The 21456-nt window shown below is 43.6% G+C and overlaps 1 protein-coding gene across 1 annotated transcript in view; it reads right to left on the bottom strand.

Moving 5' to 3' along the window:
• Positions 1 to 21456, bottom strand: part of IGF2R (insulin like growth factor 2 receptor) — a 242584-nt gene that overhangs the window by 23805 nt on the left and 197323 nt on the right. Inside the window, exons 41-42 of the mRNA XM_068232027.1 lie at positions 15829 to 15943; positions 4755 to 4898 (exon numbers count right to left, since the gene is read on the bottom strand). Coding sequence (XP_068088128.1) covers positions 4755 to 4898; positions 15829 to 15943 — 259 coding nt within the window. The remainder of the gene's footprint in view (positions 1 to 4754; positions 4899 to 15828; positions 15944 to 21456) is intronic.

A 21456-nucleotide genomic window follows, 5' to 3' on the forward strand; every position in this document is an offset into this window, starting at 1 on the left:
CTGTTGGAGTCTCCATTGTAGGGGCTGGCTCTCCTTAGTGATCCGAAGCAGCCTCATATATTAAGCTTGGATGTGGAGTGACGGCAGCTTGACTACACAATCTGGGTGTGAGGGCCCAGCAATTGCCAACCCCATGGTTTTGGATCTCTTGGAGTCGGAGTACAATTCTTTTGAGGGTATCCGGTTTCCTTGGTGAAGGGTTTTTCTATCCTGCTACATTCTATCGGCAATTTATTACACATATAGCTGCCTAGACACAATTAAAAGTTACTTTTTTATGAACTATAGCTAGAGATTATTTTTGGAGTAGGAATTATATTTCGGCATCTGCAAGAATCCTGAAAAAATAACACTAGGGCTTATTTTCAGGGAAGTCTTTTTTTTTCAAGGAAACACAGTAGAGATGGTCAATGAGGTGCAAATAATTCTAGCTTTCCATTCTAACGCAAGCCTCTTTCACTACGTTTTAGATGCTAGTTAACCAGCTCACCAACCAGGTCTTTGGCACGTGTGTGTACTCTTTAACCACTTGATGACCCACCCTTTACCCCCCCTTAAGGACCAGCGCTGTTTTGAGTGATCTGTGCTGAGTGGGCTGTGCAGCCCCCAGCACAGATCAGGGTGCAGGCAGAGAGATCAGATTGCCCCCCTTTTTTCCCCCCTATGGGGATGATGTGCAGGGGGGTCTGATCTCTCCTGCCTGCCTGGGTGTTGCGGGGGGGCACCTCAAAGCCCCCCTCCACGGCGAAATCCTCCCCCTCCCTCTCCTACCTGGCCCCCCCCGGCGATCGAGGCTGCACAGGACGCTATCCGTCCTGTGCAGCCAGTGACGGGACGTCCCCTGTCACATGGCGGCGATCCCCGGCCGCTGATTGGCCGGGGATCGCCGATCTGCCTTACGGCGCTGCTGCGCAGCAGCGCCGTACAATGTAAACAAAGCGGATTATTTCCGCTTGTGTTTACATTTAGCCTGCGAGCCGCCATCGGCGGCCCGCAGGCTATTCACGGAGCCCCCCGCTGTGATTTGACAGGAAGCAGCCGCTCGCGCGAGCGGCTGCTTCCTAATTAATCAGCCTGCAGCTGGCGACGCAGTACTGCGTCGCTGGTCCTGCAGCTGCCACTTTGCCGACGCACGGTATAAGCGTGCGGTCGGCAAGTGGTTAAACTGCTGATCTGCATCAGAACCATCCTACAAGTCTTGTCATGTGACACAAAGTCTGACGCAGCTTTTTTGGGTCTATATGGGGTTATATCGCCTGTCTCTTCCCAGGCTGACTTATATTACCAGGGAGTCTCTGTTTAAAATGTATCAATTCAAATAATATACTGTACACACTATAGTTCATAGTGACATCGCTTCATCTTACAAATCAATCAACCTAATCTATTCTAAAAAATGAATATATCCATAAAAAGTATAAAAGTAGCATGCAGCAGCTGATAGATTGTATAAGTTCAAGTGTACCAGAGGCAGTTTTTAAAGTAAAAAAAAGGGACCCAGAAGCATGTTCCCATTTAAAGGACATGCCTCTGTGTGCCCACAGCTCCGCATGTCAGCCCCCTCTGTGCTGTGCTATCTGCAAGTTGTTGTTTTTTTCTTCACTTTTTTGACCAGCTCAGGTTCTCTTAAAAGGAGTCCTTTTTAATTAATTTGTCGGGCAGAGTCATGGCCAGGCATATTAAAATTATGAGACGCTGAATACATTAGAATCCCTTTATCATTTTTAAACTCAAAGGGACCTGGCCAAGCAGTTTACTATATCAGAAGTTTACCATTTCAGAATTGATCACACATTGTATATTCATATAGGTGAATGGTCGGGCCCTAGGGACCGAGTTTACTATAGCCAAAGGATTACTATATCAGAGCTTACTATAATGAGAGTCTACTATAGTAAAATCTATTTTACCCATCTGGGTAATCCTAAGAAGTTCATCAGAATGAAATGTCAAGTTGCACATAATGTATGGAGAAGCAGCTTTCATCACTGGATTTGTTTAACCGTTAAGGGCATTCAAAGACTTCGTAAAAAAAATTATGCCAAGTGCATGATAAACCATATATTTTGTTCTTCAATAACTTGTATGGATTTTCCAAAAATAGCTATATCGTTTATAAACATTGGAAAAGTAGTAGATCACTACTGAAAATTGTTAGAATGATAGAAAATGCTAGTATGGGCCTGATCCAATTTACTTTTTCTCCTAATTTTTCTCCTAGGTGATAATTTAACATTATAAATACTATGCCTTTATGCCTCCAACAAGCAAGAAAATGCTCAGAACAATTTTAGCAGCACATTTTCATTTGTAGTGTGCAAAAGTTATTTTAACAATTTATGCCTCCAGGACGTAGTACCTACGTCCAGGAGGCCAAGTGCGCGTCCGCGCGCCCCCGCGGCCGATCGCGCGCGTGCATGCGTACCGCCGGCCGCGGATTCGGTAGCCCAGGAATCAATGTATCGGGCTATGGTACCCGATCACTGATTCCTCCCCCCCGCTGAAAAAGCGACAGCTTCTCTCAGAAGCTACGCTTTTTCTGAAGCTATGTCCCTCTAAGCGTACATTGTACGCTTAGAGTGACGTCATGTAAACAAACTCAAGATTGCCATCTTGTGGCCAAAAAGTAAAACTACAAGTAAAAGTAAAAAACATTACAATACACAAATATTTCCCCAAATAAAACACCATTTATATCCCACCCTCCCAAAAATGCCCACATAAAATGTTTAATAAAAAAAAAAAAAACATTACTATAAAAAAAAACCACAAATATTTACCTAAGGGTCTAAACTTTTTATATATCTATGTAAAGATATTTCTCTCTATTTTTTTTTTACAAGCTTGTAAATAGTGATGATGTAAAACGGAAAAAATGCTCTTTTATTTCCAAATAAAATATTGTCGCGATACATTGTGATAGGGACATAATTTAAACGGTGAAATAACCGTGACAAATGGGCAAATACAATACGTGGGTTTTAATTATGGAGGCATGTTTTATTTTAAAACTATAATGGCTGAAAACTGACAATGAATTTTTTCATTTTTTTTCTTATTCTTACTGTTAAAATGCATTTACAGTAAGGTAGCTCTTAGCAAAATGTACCCACCAAAGAAAGCCTAATTGGTGGCGGAAAAAACAAGATATAGATCAGTTCATTGTGATAAGTAGTGATAAAGTTATAGGCTAATGAATGGGAGGTGAACATTGCTCGGATGCATAAAGTGAAAACAACTGAAGGCTGAACTGGTTAAACAGAAGATGAAAAATGACAGGAGAAAAGCGCTATACAAAAAAAAAAAAAAGGAATTATTATTATTATAATCCCTGACAGTGTAATATACATGCTGAGTGTATAATCAATAAGCACCATCCTCTGTATTAACTTTTTTTTGCTACAAGTAAAAAAAGTAGGGGGAAGGGGATACCCCAGACTTTGAGGAATAGGCAGCTCCAAATTAATATATCAGCGCCCTTCAATTAACTCGTTTGGCAGAAGATGAAAAATTATTTACTGGAAGAAAACTCATGAGAAATATATAATTGGATGAGGCTATGGTCAGGGTCAAAATCTTCAAGATAATTGGAAAGGTAACATGTTCGTACAACTTACAAATGTGCTGTCTCGAAAGTTGAGCTGGAGTGAGATTGACCAAAAATGTTGTAGAAATCGTTATGCAACTTTTGCACATTATTTTTGGAAAATACCATAATAAAGCATACATTTTGTCTTGCACACAATGAACAGTTTTTGACTGAATGAGTTAAAGCACAGGCAAATCCAGAATTGAGCCAGGACAATTCTGATAGCAAGCAGATTGATTGGTTAGAAATAGTGTGTAGAATAAAGGTGATGAATAAAACCAAATCAGTATTTGCAAGAGACCTGGCTGGAGTTCTTTGTGAAACTGGGTATTTAGTGCCAACAGTGTTTTGTTTTTGTGTTTTGTTTTATTTTTTGCTAGATTTAATTTGCAACAAAATTTGCTGTCTTTTTAGGGGCTTAAATGAACAGGGGCATTTTAATATTTTTTTTCCCAATGAGATGCACAAATTGTGTCATTATTTAAAGTTGGATACAGCACTCTACTTCCAATGCCTTTTCATGATGTTTTAATGCCACTGCAAGCATTGCATTTTTAGTAAAGTAAAAGATCAGCAATTTTTATTCCTTCAAATCTGAGCTTTCTAATCCATTTTCTCAACCACTCATGTCCCTCCCACCCAGCACTGATTTTTTTCTGGTGCGCTGGGGGAGAGGGTAGATGTGAGTGATTGGGATGTGCAGCGGGAGGGATACAGAGGGTCTGTACCTCCTTACACTAGAGCAGTGGAGGGGCGGGGCCAGCACCAGCTCGCTGTAGCTCCACCCCACCTGCACACACGCCAGCACAATTTTGTCTTTACTGGGGAGAATCAACATTTGATCCACATAGGGTGACGGTTAGATGCGGCAGCGGCGCACTAAGCAATCAACCCAAATGCATCCATGTAATAATTATATTGCACATTGGCAAGGGATGGGGCCAGTGGCTTTTATCCAGAACAGTGTCATCTAGCTGCTACTAGTCCTATGGGTGAAAATGCAATGTGTCCGACATAGAATTGGAAAGGGTTAATTCCGAAAGGATTATGTTATGAAGACTAAGCTCTTGTTCTTAGTTTGAGATTACAGAATATGCTTTTCAGTGCCATGTAGGACATTTATTTAAAACAGAAGCCATGTATCAAAACCCAACATAATACTTACTTTACATAGATGTTCGATAAGTTCAGACTTACACCATTCTCTACATTAATTATTCCATTTGTCATCGAGACTGCTTTTGGAACAACAGCACAGGCTGCCCGTGTCTCCCAAGTAATCACATACTGGCAAGACTTAGGATCATACCTACACAGGAAAACCAACACATCATTATAGTGTATAAACAAACTGTTTGCTAATACAGTGGGATGCGAAAGTTTGGGCAACCTGGTTAATCGCCATGATTTTCCTGTATAAATCGTTGGTTGTTACAATAAAAAATGTCAGTTAAATATATCATATAGGAGACACACACAGTGATATTTGAGAAATGAAGTTTATTGGATTTACAGACCGTGTGCAAGAATTGTTTAAACAAAATTAGGCAGGTGCATACATTTGGGAACCACAAAAAAGAAATTAAATCAATATTTAGTAGATCCTCCTTTTGCAGAAATTACAGCCTCTAAACGCTTCCTGTAGGTTCCAATTAGAGTCTGGATTCTGGTTGAAGCTATTTTGGACCACACCTCTTTACAAAACATCTCTAGTTCATTCAGGTTTGATGGCTTCTGAGCATGGACAGCTCTCTAACTCACACCACAGATTTTCAATTATATTAAGGTCTGGGGACTGAGAAGGCCATTCCAGAACATTGTACTTGTTCCTCTGCATGAATGTCTTAGTGGATTTTGAGCAGTGATTAGGGTTGTTGTCTTGTTGAAAGGTCCAGCCCCGGCGCAGCTTCTGCTTTGTCACCGATTCCTGGACATTGGTCTCCAGAATCTGCTGATACTGAGTGGAAACCACGCAACCCTCAACTTTGACAAGATTCCCAGTCCCTGCACTGGTCACACAGCCCCACAGCATGATCGAACCACCACCATATTTTACTGCAGGTATTTTTCTTGGAAAGCTGTGTTTTTCCTCCATGCATAACGCCCCTGGTTATGCCCAAATAACTCAATTTTAATTTCATCTGTCCACAGCACCTTATTCCAAAATGAAGCTGACTTGTCCAAATGTGCTTTAGCATACCTCAAACAGCTCAGTTTGTGCTGTGGGCAGAGAAAAGGCTTCCTCTACATCACTCTTGCATAAAGCATCTCCTTGCGTAAAGTGCACCAAATGGTTGAACGATGCACAGTGACTCCATCTGCAGCAAGATGATGTTGTAGGTCTTTGGTGCTGGTCTGTGGATTGACTGACTGTTCTCACCATTCGTCGCTTCTGTTTATCTGAGATTTTTCTTGCGCCCGTGGTCCTCTATTTCCTCAATATGTTCCATACTGTGGAAACAGACAGCTGAGATCTCTGCAAATAGGTGAAAAAACAGAGGCGCCAACAAGAATAAAATAGTTAAAATCCGTTTAAAAGGGGGAAGTTGGTGGACTCCCCTCCCTCATGAGGAAAATAACCGGACAATGAGATGTTACTATAATTTACAGTAACATTTATTAAGAAGCTTCAAGTATGCAACGCGTTTCATGGGTCACTATCCCGCTTCATCAGGCAATAGGTTTGGAGAACACAATATCAGGTCTGTAGCGTGGCCGAGTGCCTCTGGAGCGCCTCTTGTTGGCGCCTGTTTTTTCACCTATTTGCAATTGATCTAGTCCACCCTTGGTGGAGGGGTGTTTCCCCATCCTTTTCCTGTCTACAGAGAGCGACTTCTTATTACGCGAGTGGAGTCAGGTTAGAATTCTCCCCACCTGCCTTTCCAGTGGTTGCCTTTGTGGCGACCCTTGTTTGTGAGTATAATAACTATATTTCTTATACTACACAGACACTGTTTGAAATACTACACCATATTGGGCTCTCTGTTTCATTTGTGTCTTTTTCAAGCTGAAATCTCTGAAACCGCTTTCTGTATCCTTCCCCTACACCATGATGGTGAACAATATTTGTCTTCAGGTCATTTAAGAGTTGTTTTGAGACCCCCATGTTGCTTCTCTTCAGAGAAAATTAAAAGAGGAGGGAAACTTACAACTGACCCCCTAAAAATACTCTCATAATTGGATTCACCTGTGTATGTAGGTTAGGGGTCACAGAGCTTACCAAGCCAATTTTAATTCCAATAATTAGTTCTAAAGGTTTTGGAATCAATAAAATGACAACAGTGCCCACATTATGCACCTGCCTAATTGTATTTAAACAATTATTGCACACTTTCTGGAAACCCAATAAACTTTCTTTCACTTCTCAAATATCACTGTGTGTGTGTCTCCTATATGATATATTTAAATGACATTTTTTATCGTAACAACCAACAATTTTTACAAGAAAATCATGACGATTAACAAGGTTGCCCAAACGTTCGCATCCCACTGTAAATAATATCCAACATGTTCATGTATAATGCACTGTAACTGCACTTTTCTCTTTAAATATTCTTTATTGTACAAGGAAAAACATAGTACAGTGTTCAATTGCAAAACAGATGAAATACATCATATTCAGGGCACAGTCAACGATACAGTAAAATATAACTTCCAGATGCCGATATATCCACATGTTCCAACTCATTACTCTTTTGACATGTCCTATATATTATTATCTATGAGCCTATTGAGGCGCGGGTAATAGAGACAGCTTATACCTATGAGTAGGCCTGTGGTTATCAAACATGAGGAGAAACAAAGCTGGACTGTAGGCACTAGTAACTAACTACATTTTCCCCGAGAGTTTTTAAATTACTTTATTCCCTATAAACTCTCCACCCTCCCCCCTTTCCTCCGGTCTCCCCACCCAGCATCAGCTATGTATTGAATGATATTCATATCTAGAGCTCTTGCTTCTTATTGAAACACCTAAGGGCCATATCCTGTTTATTAAAGTTTGTTACTGTACTGCAGTTATGTACCATAAAGAGTCTGTTGGAACTCCTCAGAGGTTCTTAAGTGGTTCCAAAATGACCATGTTTTTTTTAAATAAGTCTACAGTGTTGGAAGCAACAGAGGTGAGATCTTCCATTAGTTCCGTGTGGTCCAGTTCCCTAATTAATTCTTCTGTTTCTGGAGGAGTTGTGTGCTTCCAGTACCTTACTATGAGGCACTTTGCTGCATTCAATATGTGCCTGACCACCGAGCGTTTATAACTTTATTTTCCAATCATTGAGATGTAAGAGATAAAATTCAGGTTGGAATGGAACTGGTCTGTCCATTATAGACTTAAGCAGTTTTTCCACTTTCTTCCAGAAGTCTGCCAAAACTGAGCAAGACCACATAATATGCAGCAAAGTGCCTTTTCCTGAGTGACACCTCCAGCACAGGTCGTTTTGTTCAGGGTAGATATCATGGAGCCTGCTGGGGGTTTAGTGCCATCGCGTAAGCAGTTTATAGTTCACCTCCTGAATTCTCACCGACCTCGAGGACTTATGAGCATATGTACATACTTTGATCTTCTGACTGGGAGTAAAGGTTATACCAATTTCCCCCTCCCACCCTTGAATGAAGGGTAGAGAAGGGGAGGCCAATGATGACATAGAGTATAGTGAGGAGAGAGTTTTCCTAATTGGGCCTGATCCTGTACACAACTCCTCAAAATCCGTTTTGCGTCTCAATTGAGAAGGTTGGATACCAGTGTGAGTGAGGAGGTGTCTATACTGAAAGTATTCCGACCATCGTAAATTAATGTAGTTTGATCTAGTTCTAAGCTCTTCAAGGGAGGCCCATTGGCCATCCCTACACATGTCCCGGGAACATAGGTGTCTTGATCTACGCAAAGTGTTCTCAATGAAGTCCGCACTACCTTCCCCTATGTTTGGGTTGTCTGAGACTGGGAGTAGGGGGGAGGGAGTGGGTGTCAAGTTTAGGATCGTATTTGTCTTATGAAAAGTGAGTAAGGTGGAGTAGCATAAAGGTGGTAGGCCCCAGGTAGACTTTGGTTTATCCATGGTCCATGCTAGTCTGGGCAATGGATAAGGGGATATAGAGGTTTCCAGCTCTACCCATTGTTTCTGGTTTAGGTGTCTATGCCAGTCTGCCACTCTAGTAAGGATGGCTGCAAAGTAATATCTGGGCACACTGGGGAGTGCTACCCCTCCTTCTGCTTTGGGGCTGTATAATATGTCTCTTTTGAGTCGCAGAGGTTTGTGCTTCCAAACATACTTATTAAAGAGTGTTTGCATTTGTTGGAGGACGTGTAAGGGTATTTTAATTGGAAGAGTCTGAAAGGGGTACAATAACCTAGGCATAACGTTCATCTTAATGACAGCGATTCTTTCAAACCAGGTTATGTTGGGGAGATCCCACTTTTTGAGGTCTTTTGTGAGTGTGCCTAGAATTGTGGGAAAATTAAGCCTAAAGACATTTTTAAGGGAATCTGAAATATATGTACCTAAATAGCGGATTGCTTTGGGATTCCATTTAAAGGGGAAATTTTGTTTTGTACGTTCGACTTCCGCGGTAGTAAGACCCGCATTGTAAGCCTCACATTTGTCAAAATTAATTTTGAAGAAGGATAGCCTACCGAATTGTTCAAATTCTGCAGATTAAATTGGGCAGAGAAATTACTGGATGTGTTAGAAAGAATAGAAGGTCATCAGTGTATGCTGCGACCTTGTGGTCAGTATTTCCAGTTCGTAGACCCATAATATCTGGGTTTCTCCGAATCGTGCACAGGAAAGGCTCCAGGGCGAGGGCAAAGAGGCTCCAGGGCGAGGAGATAGGGGACACCCCTGCCGAGTACCATTAGTAATGTGCAGGGGATCGGAGAGAATACCATTTATTTTAACCCTTGTGGATGGAGTAGTATAGAGGGCATTGATGGAAGACAGCATTCTCTCTCCTAGGTTTATTTGTTGCAACACCCCGCGTAACCAGCCCCAGCCCACCCGATCAAATGCCTTTTCGGCGTCGGTTGATAACAGCATGCATGGGGTCTTCCCCGACCGGGTGAGCTGGAGCAGATCCAGAGCCCTGATCGTGTTGTCCCTGGCCTCTCTTTGCGGTATGAAGCCAGCTTGATCCCAGTGTACCAAAAAGCCCATATGTTCAGCGAGTCTGTTTGCCAGACTCTTGGGAAATATTTTTAGGTTGGTATTGATTAGCGAAATGGGTCTGCAGCTTCCGCAGGCTGCGGGGTCTTTCTGTGGTTTGGCTATTACCGTAATATGTGATTCCAGGGATTGAGTCGGTAGAGCAGAGTTCAATTTTCCCTCCGCTAGGCCATTAAACAGTTTACATAGGTAATGGGAGAGCGTATCCCTATATTTTTTGTAGTACTCGGCAGGGTAACCATCCAGCCCTGGAGCCTTCCCTGATTTGAGTCCCATGATAATCTTACGGATCTCGAGGTCAGTGAATAGGTCTTCCATGGTTTTTTCATGTTGTCTGTTAGTATGGGCATATTGGAGCAGGTAAGATAGTCTTTAATTTCGAAAGTATCGGTGGTTCTAACTTCACCGTTTGCATTTTGAGTTAAATTATAGAGTTTATGATAAAAGTCTTTAAAAGTTTTGGCAATGGACTCACTTCTGACGTGTTTTTTACCTGTGCGATCGATTATGTGTGATACATATGTTTTCTGTTGCTGCTGTTTCAAGGCTCGTGCTAATAATTTGCCTGATTTGTTACCATGCAAGAAATATGTATGTTGGCACCTCTGTGCTGCTTGCTTCGCTTGGTCCTGTAAGATCTTATTTAATGGTCGTCTGGTTTCTAGAAGTTTAGTAAGAACTAAATCAGTAGGTTCCCTTTTGTGCATTTGCTCCAACCCGCGTATTTCCTCTAACAGTTTTCTAATCAGTGCCCCTCTTTCCTTTTTCAGCTTAGTACTGCGTGCGATAAGACCTCTCATGACACATTTATGGGTTTCCCACATAATAGAGGGCGACACATCCTCCACATCATTAAGGTTAAAGAAATCTTTAATTTTGCTTTCAATTTCTCTAGTATCTCTTTCATCTAGGATCAAATAAGTGTTGAGCCGCCACGTAAATGGTGTGTCTCGTTTTGCTTTGCAATTGATTGTCATATGAACAGGGGCGTGATCTGAGTATGTGATTACGCCTATGTCTGCCATAATAAATTCTGAAAGTAGGTTATGTGAGACAAATAGGTAATCTATTCTAGAGTACACTCCATGCATTGCTGAGCAAAAGGTGTAATCCTTAGTGGTTGGATGTGTCACCCTCCATATGTCTACAAGCTGCCTGTCATGTAAGGCTTTTTTCATCTTATTCAGCTTAGCGTATGAGACGCTGGATCTCCCATGAGAGGTGTCTAGGGCTGGACTGAGAGCTACATTCAGGTCTCCACCCAAGATAATGCTACCTTCCGCAAAGGTTTCCAATTCAATGAGAAATTTGAGCAGGAATTTATCTTGATCAACGTTGGGTGAATATACAGACCCAAGTGTGTACTTCTTGTCCTTAATTAAGCATTTCGTTAAGAGGTATCTGCCTTGCGGATCTGATTTTGTATCAATGGCAGTAAAGGGGAGATCATTACTGACAAGTATAGCAGTATCCTTTGTTTTAGAGTCTGGAGAGTTGCTGTAATAGGAGATGGGAAATCTTGTGTTTTGTAGTTTGGGATGATTGTCGCCCTTAAAGAGAATCTGTACTCTGAAATTCTTACAATAAAAAGCATACCATTCTATTCATTATGTGCTCCTGGTCCCCTCTGTGCTGTTTCTGCCATTCTCTGCTGCAAACCTGGCTTGTAATTGCCAGTTTTAGGCAGTGTTTACAAACAAACTAACCAGCTTCTAATAGGCTCAGCTAAGCAGAGTGTGTTAGTCACACAGAGCCTGCAGGGGGTGTGTACAGCTTCTAGCTAATCACAAGCAGCCCTGCACATTCCAGTCTGACTGCCTCAGCCTGACTGTGCCGACTATAGAGAGAAGATTAGATCATATAACAGAGATAACACAGCTACTGTGCAATTAGGAAAAGCTGCAGTAAGCCAGACCACATTAGAAAAGGCATAGGAACTTATAGCATAGAAGAAATAAAGATAAACAATTTGTTACAGAGTCTCTTTAAAATGGGTTTCTTGTACAAAGACAATTTTTGCCCTTTGTGCCCAGACATCGCTCATAAGGATACCCCGCTTTTCTGGAATATTAAGGCCCTTGGCGTTTACGGTTAATATTTTCATGTGATCCATTGCAATAGTTTATAGAGAAGAGCTTGGTGGAGAGAGGCGACCGGAGGAAACCCTTTTGTTGTAAACGAAAACATTACTACAATAACAGCGTGTATCAATTGAACTTCTATATTGATACTCATTATATAAGAGAAAACCCCTTCTAAGAGGGATTTAACCCTTACCACTTCCTGAACTATCAGGAATCTCCTATGAGGGATATAGGATACCGTTGTCCACCGCGGGAGTGGGCCATCCCCTCCCCTCCCCAGCCCCGACCCGCACACATAAATGATGACTGTGAGAAATAAAACTTTTTATTATAAATTATAAACGTATAACTTAATATATTGTAACCTTATGGCATTATAATCGAGCAATCTTATGCAACCAAAGACAAAGCCTGGAGATCCAGTGTAATAGCTCTAAAGCACTACCGAGATCACAGTATAGACATTGCGATGACCCTTTGACTTGGTTTCTAGGGAGAGGACCCCTTTTGAACAGTGTACAATAGACTTTAAATAGGTATGAGGTTCACATCTACAGGAGCGTATAGGAAAGCCAGCTGGTTTAGACATGGGGAGCGTAAGAGAGTAGGAAATAGTTTATCCTAATTATAAATTTGTAGGAGGGAGTGGCGATGACTGATTAATATAAGGATCATATTATCACAGAGTGGGTTAACTTAGACCGTAAATAACCAGACTGTATGTTGGTAACCACCCGTAGGGTGTGAGTAAGGGGTCGACCACACGGTGGTAAATACTAAGAGTCTTCCATGGTGAGACGCCCATGGTGCCTGAATCAGGTGCCCAGTGACGGGGAGCATAGGAATACACTCCGGGGTATGGGTCAGGCGTCCCAACATGGATTCCTAAGGTCTATTTGTGGAACATCACATATAAAATTTCTTATGGCTGTTTATCTTCCATTAACCATGTGGACTGTAAACCTCTAAGAGCGTTAGAGAGACTCTCTGGAGTCTGTGTATTGTATGCACTTGGTACATGTGTGGACCAGTTCATATGATATTAGCTTCAAAAAACAGCACTCAAGTTACAACACCATATAATCTTGCTTCTTAGCCCCCGTGGGAGAGGGGTTCAGGTACTTGTCACTCCAAGTGTCCGTTGTGGATAGAGTCCGCGTGTACTGCAGAGTCTCTGGCATTAAGTTTAGATCTTAGCATGATGATGCCATGTTCCAGCAATGTAGTGGTAGTGTGTCCCCCTAAGAAGCCATAGGTATAGATCAACCAACCCACTCAGAAGCCCCTCCATGTCCCCTCCCTCCCAAAATGCAGACCTATGCGTCCATGATTTAATTGTAGCGAAAAAGGGTTCAGCATTAAATGAATGCGCGGACTGATGCCGGCCATCTTGTCAGAAGTCTCATATCAGTATAATAAAGGGCAAAAGGGGTCAAAGAGATAGGGAAAAAAAAAAAAAAGGAAAAATGCAAAGGTATGATCTCGTAGCAGTACTTATCTGGATCTCCCGAGGAAGATCATGCTGCGTTACTCCGGCTGTTGCCTCTGCTGCCGTTTATCTGGCATCTGCTTTCGCTGACGCTGTGGTAGGCCGATGAATGCTTGATCTGGTTGGCATTCAGGTAATTCCACGGGCAGGATATCCAGCTCAAGAAAAAGATCAGGGAGGTCTGACGGTGTTCGAAGGGTGAATGACTTGTCTTGTTTGGTGATAGGAAGTTGGAAGGGGAACTCCCATTTGTATGATATTTCGTCGTCCTGCAGAACTTTCAGCAAGGGTTGTAAAGCTCTCCGCTGTGCAAGCGTGCTCGGGGTAGATCCTGGAACAGGAGTAGCTTATGGCCTTCATGTTCGATTGTTGCCGCTTTCCTCGCGGCTTGCATAATTGCATCTTTGATGGTATAATGGTGAAGGCGGCATATGACATCATGAGGAGGGCTATCAGGAGAGGGCTGCGGTTTCAGCGCCCTATGTATTCGATCGAATTTTAATATGGCGTCGTCAGGTTGCCCAAGCAGGGAATTGAAGATGGAGGCCATTACTTGTGCAAGTTTCTGCGTTGGGACAGATTCCGGTAACCCCCTGATCCTGATATTGCATCGGCGGCTCCTGTTCTGTAAGTCTTCCAGTCCCGAGCGAACTGCAGTGTTGGTGGCTTTTTGCTTTTCATTCTGCTCCTTTAGTGTCTGTAACTCTGCTTTCATGGCAGTTGTTTCGGCCTCAAGCGCTGTTAGTCTCCAGCCATGTTCTATGACCTCCTCCTGTATCTCCTGTATTTCTGCCCTGGTGGCGTTGGTGATACGGGTGCCTGGATCTTCTAGATCCGCCTTAGTGGGTAGGTTGTAGAGATAATCCCGGATCTCATTTAGGGATTTAGCAGTTGATTCATCCTCTTCGGAACGCTTCTGGGCCTTGCTAGCCGGAGGTGAGGAGTCGGCCATCTTAGATGGTGTTTGGGTCGCCTCGTTTCTCCTGAGGTATTGGGTCACCTTAGGCTGGGTAAATGAGTCCGGTTTTCATGGCGTAATTGAGCTGGATGATCTCTTCGGTCTACCTGACATAATTTGAGACCCAAACGGAAATATTTGCTCTGTGTGGCGGGCCGTTAAGCTGGGGTGGAAAGGGAGCCCATGCAAGAAGCGTCCTCACGCGGCCATCGCTAGCTCCGCCCCCAACTGAACTTTTCTCATTAGACGTTTTCTATTACAGGTAGTAATTACGAACTTAATTACGAACGCCCGACTTACGAACGACCCGCCGATACAAACGGCATGGATTCAGTGTTTCCATGGGAAAAAATCAACAACAAAAAATTTCTATTTGGACTTGTAGTTTTTGAGAAAATCTATTTTTAAAAAATTCAAGAAAAAATGGCTTTTAAACTTGTATAAGCAGGCACAGAGGGCAGAGGTGACTGGAGGAACGTGGGGGCACAGAGGAGGTACAGGGGACAGAGATAGCGCATTGTTCTGACTTGAGAACAGATTCACGTTAAGAATGAACCTACAGTCCCTATCTCGTTCGTTAACTGAAGACTACCTGTACTGCATCTCAAAAAATGCAATTATAAAGAACTTGTATTAAAAATATGCAAACACTTCATTTCTGCAAATTAAAAACTAAAACTTCAGGCTGCAAGCTGCCAGCAGTTGCAGCAGCAATTTCTCCCCTCTCTCCCCACCACACCTCAACTATTCAAGCTACATGATACCTACAGAGGCTAAAGGTGCATACGTGGGCTACACTCAACTCCAAGCTGCCTCAGCTGACAATCAAGCATCTGTACAGGAGTCCTCTGAGATCATTTAAAATCTGGAATGCTGTATACCCAACATCAGAGCAAATATCTGGTAAAGCAAAAAGTAGGTTCCTTAATTGTCGAAGTTAAGCTAACATAGCTCCCCAAGTAACTTTTCAGTAGATAAGTATACGTGGTTGTAAACACTATGGAGCCTAATGGCATAGTACAATATAAGCATATTTGTAAATGATTGTCCTATATAATGATCTGCCTGTGTCCCTGCGTCCTCCTGTGACTGTGTGTTTAGGCTAGCGAGCAAGCGCGTCACGTGGGCAGAATTAGTTTAGGGTCACCTGGTCCATCTATTGTATGGTATCGTACAGCATGTAGTGTAACGTTTCATTTCTCCTACATTGTGTAGATGTATGTTTATCCTATACTAACATTGGTTGCGCTGCATGCATAAAATATATCGTACCAACATGCATTTTGTTTGGTAAAACTCAGCAGTTGGCTATGCTCCCATGTTAGATTTACGTTTTGTATGTCCAATGTACATTAATCTCCTGTTATAGCTCATTGTACTGATGCATTGAATTAACTTGTAACTTGTGATCTTTAAATGACAAATAAAAACTTTTCTTGGTTAATAAAAAAAAACAACTGAAATTAATAACAGAAAAATGTATTTCATGACATTAAAAACAAACAAAAAAATCCCCCACAAACTTTAATAATTTAAGGTCTGCTTACTTTTTCATGACTGGTGTACCAGTTATATTTGCACACCTAAGCTCTATTATAGTAGAAATGTTTTTGTCCTTTCCACAGGAGCTTCCATTTGAGTAACTCAATGACACAATATCACCTAAAAGAAGCAAGAATCAAGACATGATTAAAGCTGTTACAGCACAACATATTTAAACAAGTAATTATTTTGCGATAAAGTTGTTGATAATTTTAACCATTACATGGAAAAAACAGCTGATTTATAAATAAGGGACTCCCCAAGCAATCATTGCAGCTGATCAAAGAAAGTTTGCAATGAATAAGTACAGATGATGTCTATAACTCCTGGCCAAATCTACTTGTTTATGGAATGCTGTAAAGAAAAAGAAAAGACAGGTAATCATGGCGCCCACATGCGCCTTGTCATTTTGGCGCCCTATAGACAATTTTATTATAGCACTTGCCAGTAGCAGCTGTGTAATTATGGTGCATAGTATTTAGTGGTGGCATTTATTGGCGGACTGAATTAGCATCTTAACCAGCTAACGCCGATAGGCGGCAGCTGGTCGCATGTGGGTTTCTATGGAAACTGTTCGAGCGGCTGTTTCCTGTCAGTGCACGGCGGGGGACGTAATCCCCGGTGTTTACATTATACGGCGCTGCTGTAACAGCAGAGCCGTAAAGGAGATCGGCGATCCCTGGCCTCTGATTGGCCGGGGATCGCCGCCATCTGATAGGCTGAAGCCTATCTGAGGCGGTACAGGACGGATCGCTGTCCTGTACCGCCTATAGAGGGCAGGAAGGAGAGGGAGGGGGAATATCGCTGCGGAGGGGGGCTTTGAGGGCCCCCCCCCCGCTAACCACAAATAGCCGGGCGGCGATCAGATCCCCCCAGCAGGACATCCCCCAGTGGGAAAAAAGGGGGGGGGGTGAAGTCTGATCGCCCTGCCTGCAACCTGATCTGTGCTGGGGGCTGAAGAGCCCACGCAGCACAGATCTCAAAAAACTCAGCCGGTCCTCAAGTGGTTAAATTAGCCACAAGCAGGGGTGAGTTAGTGTCAGGTGTTGGTGTAGTGTTCAGGCGAAGGTAGGGGAGAGGGTGAATTTAACCACCCTGGCGGTATTGACGAGCTCAGCTCGTCCAGGAAAAACTTGCTGAAAGCGGTATTGACGAGCTGAGCTCGTCAATACCACCAGGGAGATTTCTTGTTTCTCTGCCCCGCCGGCTGCACTTTTCCCTCATCAGAGGGATTCCCCAGGGTGGCTGGATGCTTGTCAGCACGCTGTGGGTAGCGATCTGTGCTACCCACAGCATACAGAACTAGCATCCAGCCACCCTGGGAATCCCTGTGCAGCCGGCGGGGCAGAGAATGTGCGGAACTGTGCAGGGATTCCCCTTCTGATCCGGCGGGTGGCTGGTGCGGGGATCCCCTCTGTGGGGGGGGGGGGTCCCCTTCTGTGCTGGCTGGTAGTGGCAGGCGGGGATCCCTTCTGTGAGGGGGGGTCCCCATACTGTGCGTGTGCGTGGCCGGGTGGCCCTTCTGTGTGTGCATTGGGGGGGAGGGGCATGTATCCCCTTCTATGGGGGCTAGTCGTGGTCGGTCAGGGACACCCCCTTCTGTGGTGGGGGGGAGGTGGGTGTCCCCATCTATGCGGGCTGTGGGTGGCCTCTCCCTTCTCTTCCCCATCCCTCCCTCTCTGTCCTCCGTGCCTCCCCCCTCACCCCTGATCCTGTGTCTCCCCCCCGATCACGTGTCTCCCCCGTGTAAGAAGCCCTGATCTACTCACCTGAGGGCTTTCTCCTGCGCCGGCCGCGATGGACACCCTCCTCCTCCATCGCCGAAGTCCCGGTCTGTGTTATTACAGTACGCAGCTTGTTGACGTCACCAAGCTGCGTACCGTAATTACAGAGAACACGAGACTTCGCGATGGTGGAGGAAGTGTGCCACTTCCGCCGCAGGAGAAAGCCCTCAGGTGAGTAGATCAGGGCTTCTTACAAGGGGGAGACACAGGATTGGGGGGGAGATACAGGATCAGGGGTGGGGGGGGGGCACGGAGGACAGAGAGGGAGGGATGGGGAAGAGGAGGGAGAGGCCACCCACAGCCCGCATAGATGGGGACACCCACCTCCCCCCCACCACAGAAGGGGGTGTCCCCGACCGACCACGACTAGCCCCCATAGAAGGGGATACCTGCCCCTCCCCCCCAATGCACACACAGAAGGGCCACCCACACGCACAGTATGGGGATTCCCCCCCCCACAGAGGGGATCCCCGCCGGCCACTACCAGCCAGCACAGAAGGGGAGCCCCCCCCCCACAGAAGGGACACCCGGCCACAGTTAGGGGGCATCAGGGGCAATGGGGTTGGGGGGGGCAGAGGCACCCGCAAACCTAGCTCCCTATACATATGACTCCCTAGACCTGGCTGCACATCTGTCTCCTATACACCTGGCTGCACATCTGTCTCCTATACACCAGCAAACATCTTGCTCCCCATATACCTGGCAAAACATCTGGCTAACTATTCCTGGCTAATACATCTGGCTAACTACACCTGGCTGCACATCTGGCTAACTATACCTGGCTGCACATCTGGCTAATACATCTGGCTATACATCTGGGTCTTATACTCACCATTGGCATGCTGATCCCTCGTCGCGTACCTCTGATAGCTTCCCCAGTGCCTTCTTCCATGTCCCTTGGCGGATTTTGCTTCTCTCTTGGCGATCACATGTCCCCCGTCGATCGGCGTTTATGGCACCAATGTCACACAGCATCATCAAAATCTCGCAGCAAACACTTTTTTTTTTAATTGAATTCAATACAATAACCTGTATTGAATTCAAATGATTGCAACAAAAAAAATTGGTTGAAAGTTATTGGAAATTAATTGAACCACTTTTTGCACGGAAATCCTGGGGAAATAGAACGCCAGGGTGGTTAAGAGTTAGGTTATATAGGGCATTGTAGAATATCTGTAACATTACCAATATTCTACTACACCCATCGCACAAAACAACATTTTTAACTTTACTATCTTCCAACATCTCCAAGCGTTGTTTTTACATGTACATGAAAAAGGTGCTGGGAAACCCTCTCCCCATATAGCTGACTCAGGCTCAGCTGCTCGATGAGGGTATGGCCTGAGACACACTGTAGAGCCCTTTTTTATCTGTCAGCACTGCATTTGCGTGTTTTTTTAAAACCCTCCCACTGACTCGCATAAAAATTGCAGCACCACAATTTTTATGCAAGTCAATGGGAGCATTATTTTAAAAATGCAAACAGAACGCTGATGCATCAAAGAATGCTCTGCAGTGGCCATACCCTTTTATGAGGTTCCCCATCACCAAACTCATACAATGACAAAGAAGAACACAGCTAAATTATAAATAGTGGTACAAGCACATAGTAGACTCTGAATTACAGTTAAAAGAGGGATGGATGATAAATCACTCAGGTGATCACTTACGCTTTTTAACAGTCACATATTAAATATAAACTATGCAAAGTGCACTCACTCCAACCTCCACTAGTCAACGTTAAATTATGAAAATTGTGCAAATTTCAGTGCACTCAACAACAACATATGTGTATAATTATAGTCCAAACATATACGTGTCCATGGATCGCAATATCATTCACCAAGCATGTAGTGTATAATCCAAATTTCTCCAGGATACTGCACTCATGTATCAATTTCCTATATCAGTCTTCTTGCAGTGGTGTATCTCAAAATAATATATAAACAGAAAAAGGACAAACCATAGCGTGATACTGTATCAAAAAGTCCATATATTAAACACTCAGTGCTAAAAACTTCTGTGTATGCATCCACCATATAGACAGGTGGTGCATTGTGTCTGTGCTGACTGTGACCTAGCAGCTTTAGTATATGGTGAGGACCTGTGATACCTGTCTATATGGTGGATGCATACACAGAAGTTCTTAGCACTGGGTGTTTAATATATGGACTTTTTGATACAGTATCACGCTATGGTTTGTCCTTTTTTCTGTTTATATTTTATTTTGAGATACACCACTGCAAGATGTCGGATATACGAAATAGATACATGAGAGTGCAGTATCCTGGAGAAATTTACAGATTAAATAGGTTTATCTATTCTATCAATATGTATTTATTTCTTGTTTGAAGACACCTCATTGGAATGTAAAGCTCTATTTTAATTTCAAAGATTGCCCAGCAAGCTCGTGGTAAACTAGAACTCCTATGATGTGTAAGGGGCTTAAAAAGATTTAAAAAAAAAAACCCAAACAAAGCAAAACAAAACAAAACACTTTTACTTAAAATGCTATGGAAAATAGAATTTTGCCTTCTTAAATCAGAAGGTATTTGCGATTATTCAGGTTGGGGTGAGCATATGAGATCTCTCACAATGCATCACTGCTGAATATGCAGAAAGCTAAACACGCCTCCAGAACTGCTGGAATACAGTGATGTGTCAGCTTGTTAATTGTACAGAGCCATAATAATCTTGGATAAGTAAATTGTACAGAGCCATACTAATCCAACATTAGTATGGCTCTGTACAAGCTGACATCATTGTATTCCAGTGGCGCTGGAGGTGTGTATAGCTTCCAGGGATAACAATGGGTCGATTGGCATATTTAGCAGTGAGGCAGTGTAGGAGACCTCTTATGCTTACTCCAACCTGAAGAATTGCAAATACCTTGCGTTTTACATTTTAATTTCATACGCAGCATAAAAATAATTTGTTGCAAAGACAGCAGGGTTCTGGTATATACAAAAAGCACAAGATTACTACAAAGTAAACTCCAGTCTTTTGCAGGGGCATTTCTAGCCTTTTTGTCACTCCAGGCAAGAAGTCCTGTGCCCCCCCTCCCCCCAAAAAAAATAAACCCCCCCCCCCCCCCACACACTAAAGAATATAAACCATAAGCCGTATAGGGTGGATGCATAATACATGGAGTCCCTGAAACGCAAACAACCTACTGATCCGGTCGTAATTTTGTTGCACTTCCTGCACTACACCAGCTTAGTGTGGAAATGCAGTGCTTCAGCCAGTCCGCTCACCACTCGCCCTAGTGCCCAGCATCTCCTACCACATGTGGCACGATTACACTCTACATGAGGAGAGTGAGGTGCCAGTACTAGAGGGAGCAGAAAACAGACAGGATGGTTGCACAGGCACACCACTGTACTCCAGAAGGGAGGTTAGAGCACAACTTCTGCTGAGCTATACTCTGTCTTCACACACTGGACTGGGGGAACGCAGGAGTGGGGCGGAAACAGATAGTGGGACAAAGGGGCAGAGGGAGGCACATAGGGGGACAGAAGGAGGCACAATTGGAGAGAGGGGAGCAAACAGAGCTGGATCATCCACAAGGGCCTGGAGAGAGTCTAGGGGCCCGGGTTTATGCTAGCCCTCAAAAAATCTTGCCAAAAAAGCTAGGTGGCCATCAAGGATGGGCCTAAGGTTGTTGCTTGCCTAGGGCACTATTTCACCTTAAAGGACAACTGAAGTAAGAATATGGAGGCTGATATATGTATTTCCTTTTAAATAATACCAGTTTCCTGGCAGCCCTGCTGATCTATTTGGTTGCAGTAGTGTCGTAACACCAGAAACAAGCATGCAGCTAATCTTGTCAGATCTGAAAATAATGTCAGA

This window comes from Hyperolius riggenbachi, chromosome 4 (assembly GCF_040937935.1).
Source record: "Hyperolius riggenbachi isolate aHypRig1 chromosome 4, aHypRig1.pri, whole genome shotgun sequence".
NCBI classification, from domain to species: Eukaryota; Metazoa; Chordata; class Amphibia; order Anura; family Hyperoliidae; genus Hyperolius; species Hyperolius riggenbachi.